We start from the raw sequence: 4,684 nt of genomic DNA on the forward strand, positions 1-4,684 counted from the left end.
CTTAATAAACCATTTTACTATATTAATATGTGTGTGTATCACATCATAACACACCATTTGTTTTGAATAATGATATTATACCATAATATTAATATTAAAATTTAATTTTATTATATTAATATTTATATAATATACTATAATATTTTTATGTAATATTATTATAGAAGTACAAAATTTATAAAATATTACTAATATTATGATTGTAAAAAAATTATATTACGATGCAATATTATAATATACAGGATTATCATATTATAAATACAATACAGTAACATAATTAATATAATATAGAGTAATACAATATAATACTTTTTGTACTACTAAAATCATTATGTTATTTTATGCTAGTAGTGCTATATATAATATATTAATTTGTTATACTACAACAATTATATAATATAAGAGATAATATAAATTAATTTTTTTGGATAAACTGGCCGCTCACACTAACTTCGCGGGAGCATTGCCAATAGAGTCACAAGTCAAAATACTCCACAATGGTGGATGAACAGGTACACAATGAGTCTACAAAATCTCTCCAGAGTGATGAGCAACAAATGAGGCGACCCAATCAGTAACTCTATTCGCCTTTCAGAACATATAGCCAACCTGAAACACAGCACATTCCTGTAATAACCGTTTGACATCCTCTAGAAGTAGATGTTTGAAGACTTCCGGCCTCTCCCGTAGAATCTATTCTACCATCTTTAGTGAGTCTCCCTCCAAGATGGTGCACCGGGCCTACAAAACTTGCCTCGCATAGGAGACACCCTCCCATACTGTCTTGAGCTCCGCTCTTAGAACAGATGACTCGAAGGTGCGTCGTCTACCTGCCACGATCAGTCTGGATAATGGATATATAAGCTTAATGTGCGACCAAACAATGAGCATAAAATGGCTCGATTGGATGTAACTTGAAAATTAATTTTCAAAGAAAAAAAGATGTTATTTAAAAGTGTAAAATTAATATGGGATAGTTTGATTGGCCTAGCCTGTTTCAAATTTACATAGCAATTTGTACCCTTAAGGTATTATTTTATATTCTGTTTCCTTTAACATCAGGTGACAGTTTGATATCGCATCATTGAATATGTCTAGCTTTTTTTATTTTTCTTTGCGGAAGGGGAGTATGCACCTGGCTCTACCGTACGGTGGCGCATCCATCAATCAGGACAGACGGACGGTCCTTGATCGGCATACGGACTCCCATAAACCTTTGCTCTCTCTCGCGCAGGCGCTTCTCGCCCCATTTGCGGAACGGCGGCGATACGACCTGCGATTCGATTCGTCGATCCAGCTTCTCCTTCGACGCTCGACAAGGTTAGCTCTTCCAAACCCTAGCATCATCCTTTTTCTTCTCTCTGAAATTGTTGGTTTTGATGCGAGTTAAGAGCTACGGATTGGTTGCTAGGGTTTTGTGATCGTTGATTTGTATGAGTGAGAGTCTTTTAACATCAGGAGGAATCCAAATTTTCGGTGTTCTTTTTCTTGATTGTTTTTTCCACGATATCTCGGGATTAGCTTTTTTGAGAAGATCGTGGCCGATTAGACTCGTTCATTTCTAGTTCTCTCCTCCCTCAATTTTATTGCTTGATTTGGATGCTAGGTTTTTCAGTTCAAGCTTTATCGATGCCAAATATATCACGCTCTAATCAATAGAACGGTGTGATTTCGATTGCTACGGGGTTATTTCTTTTTTCTTTGTTTTAACGAAGTTTTTCCTGTTGGCGGTAGGCTATCTTCTGAATTAAAAGGTGCCATATGGTCACTCCCTTTTGAGATGCTAAACTTCCTCAGCTCTGTGATTCTATGGAATGCATTTTCATTGGTTATCTTGTGCACTGTTTAGAGTTGGATTTAGTAAACCCCACTTCCAATTTCTCGAGCATAACCTCAATCTCTTTTTAGTTCTTTTTATATTGTTATTCTTCCCCAAACCAAGGTAATACATGTTCTTCCCCAAACCAAGTAAAAAAAGATTGCATTTTTTTATGAAATGGCTGATTATAACACTGCTGTTGCTCTTGTCTAGGGTTTCTGGAGGTTTTAGCGTTATATCTACTGTGTGGGATTGATGGCGGAACACTTGGCTTCGATCTTTGGTACTGAGAAGGATAGGGTCAACTGCCCGTTCTACTTCAAGATTGGGGCATGCCGCCATGGCGACAGGTGCTCCCGTCTCCACAACCGCCCGACAATATCCCCAACCCTTCTCCTGTCCAACATGTATCAGCGTCCTGACATGATAACCCCAGGAATTGATGCCCAGGGCCAGCAAATAGAACCCCAAAAGATCCAGGAACACTTTGAGGACTTTTATGAGGATATTTTTGAGGAGCTCAGCAAGTTTGGTGAGATTGAGTGCCTAAATGTCTGTGATAACCTTGCTGACCACATGATCGGGAATGTCTACGTCCAGTTCAGAGAAGAAGAACAAGCGGCTGCAGCTGTTAAGGCCCTTCAAGGCCGGTTCTACTCAGGCCGCCCGATAATTGTGGACTTCTCCCCAGTGACTGACTTTCGGGAAGCCACTTGCCGGCAGTTTGAGGAGAACAGCTGCAACCGTGGTGGGTATTGCAATTTTATGCATGTGAAGCAGATCGGTAAGGAGTTGAGGAGGAAGCTATTTGGGCAGTCTCGGAGGTCTCGTAGGAGCAGGAGCCGTAGTCAAAGTCCTAGCCAATACTTTCGGAGGGACTATCGTGATAGAGACTACCGTGACCGTGGGGATTACTATGGGAGTGGGCGGAGGAGTGGAGACAGGCATGGGAAGTATGAGAACAATGGGGGAAGGCGGCGACATGGGAGCCCCAGGCGGACAAGGAGCCCAGTGAGAGAAGGAAGTGAGGAACGGAGGGCTAGGATCGAGCAGTGGAATCGGGAAAGAGAGGAGAGGCATGCATGATTCAGGTTGAATTTCTTGCAGTATCTTGTTTACCATTTCTATTTATAGGTGACCTAGGCGAGGAGTTATGTTTGGCCTTCTGCTTTTATTGTGAAAACACTTTGTGGTCCAGACATTTTAATTGCACTCCTTGAACCTTAAAAATGGTCTCTCTAATCTTGATGTTTGAATGAGAACCTGGATCTTGTGTATTCGATTAAATTTCTGTTTGGTTTGCCATGATCTGCTGAATTATTATTCATCTACATGTATCAGGTGTAGTATCTAACCAATTTTTCTGCTATATCTTCATGAATTTGTTAGGCGTGTTGTGAGATGCTTCTGTGAATTTTTGATTCTGTTTATTTCTTTTAATGTATTGATTTGTTTTTTTAGTCAATGACAGTTAATGGGGAAAATGGCATATGTCAGATAATTGTAGTTCTGAATCAATTATTAACAATTGTTTGATCCTGTTGTTGAATGTCAAACAACCGAAATTCAAGCAGGAAAAGAGTGATACTGGTTTTCCTCTTCTACAGTCTGAACGTATGTATAAAGAGCCATGTGTAGTTTGAAGCCAAAAAAGTTTCACTGTGCTGGCAAGTTTGATGAGCATCACATAGATGAGTAGATTGTCTGACATTTATACTATCAATTTGGTAGTACATAATTCCAAAGTTTTAGCGATACCAATTTTATTCCTTCTTCCAAATTTCTTACATTAGCAGTTGGGTATCTATTAAAGTACCTGTACAGCAGCCCAACAAAAAGGTTTTGGTTAGTTTTATATAATATTCAAATTTCCTTGGGTTGGTCATTTGGCACATGTCAAACATGTGATGCATTCAAAAAAAATATTATAAATTGGCTGAACAGTAGGGGGTGGATTATGAGTCTAAATGTTTTCTGATACTGTTATAATTCATGCATACAGATATAAGGTACTAGGCAGGTATTATGGGCCAGAATAGGTTGTTCATGACTTAATGTGGGAGTTATTAGGCTTACTGTTTGCAGAAGTCTGAAGAGAACTTATGAAATCTTGGGTTGTTAAACGATCTATATTGAGGTTCAAAAGGCTGCATATTTGTGAGGATCAGATTGGAGGATGATTTGTTTCGAGATGTTGCATGCTGTTTTTTTGAGGGTAAAACAAGATGTTATATACTTAGTTGAGCTTTTCGTCCTTTTAATGCCAGACGGTTTTTGTTGGAGGTGCGATGATTGATTCACTAGGCATTTGTTTCATGTGATAAGCTTTATAATCTCGCATAATATAATTGCATCAGAAGTTTAAAGTACAATTTTGAACAACTGGATTCAGAGATAGAAGGGTAAACACGTTAAATATCAACTGCCATCTTCAGAAGATAGGCGTAATGCTTTGGTATGGGATGTTTTTAGCCTTTTGTTGGATTTTGCCCACATCTAAGTTTGTACATTCTCAGACTGTTTGGTGGTGCTATAGAATCTTCTTTATATAGCAGCCTTTTTTTTTCTTTTGAGTTCTTAGCTGTGTTATTTCAAAGTTTAAACAATTTCTGGATTGGTCTGTTGAAGCCACCTGCAAAGAATTTAGGAAAAAAAGGTCAGTGCCAAGAGTATATGCTGATGGAACTAACACAAAGATTAAAGTTCTAGAATGATCTAACTCAACTGGTGTCACTTAAGAGTTAAGGAACTTTGCAAAACAAACTTATTATGTTGCACTTTGAGAAGTTCAAACTTCAAACTAAGCTATTTATTTCAAGAATTGGACTATGTAAAAGTTAAAGTGATGGAAATTTATATAACGCA

At 38.2% G+C, this 4,684-nt stretch overlaps 1 protein-coding gene across 1 annotated transcript; it reads left to right on the top strand.

The window, feature by feature from the left end:
* Window positions 1-1,105: 1,105 nt before the first annotated feature.
* Window positions 1,106-3,146, top strand: LOC103711712 (splicing factor U2af small subunit B-like). Its single transcript, XM_008797966.4, has 2 exons — window positions 1,106-1,320; window positions 2,033-3,146. The coding sequence occupies exon 2, from the start codon at window positions 2,075-2,077 to the stop codon at window positions 2,903-2,905; it is 831 nt and encodes a 276-aa protein (XP_008796188.1). The 5' UTR covers window positions 1,106-1,320; window positions 2,033-2,074; the 3' UTR covers window positions 2,906-3,146.
* Window positions 3,147-4,684: the final 1,538 nt, after the last annotated feature.

The sequence above is a fragment of the Phoenix dactylifera genome, unplaced genomic scaffold (genome assembly GCF_009389715.1).
Source record: "Phoenix dactylifera cultivar Barhee BC4 unplaced genomic scaffold, palm_55x_up_171113_PBpolish2nd_filt_p 000046F, whole genome shotgun sequence".
NCBI classification, from domain to species: Eukaryota; Viridiplantae; Streptophyta; class Magnoliopsida; order Arecales; family Arecaceae; genus Phoenix; species Phoenix dactylifera.

Coding starts and splice junctions, on each gene's coding strand:
- LOC103711712 (XM_008797966.4), top strand. CDS start 2,075: ATGGCGGAACACTTGGCTTCGATCTTTGGTACTGAGAAGGATAGGGTC.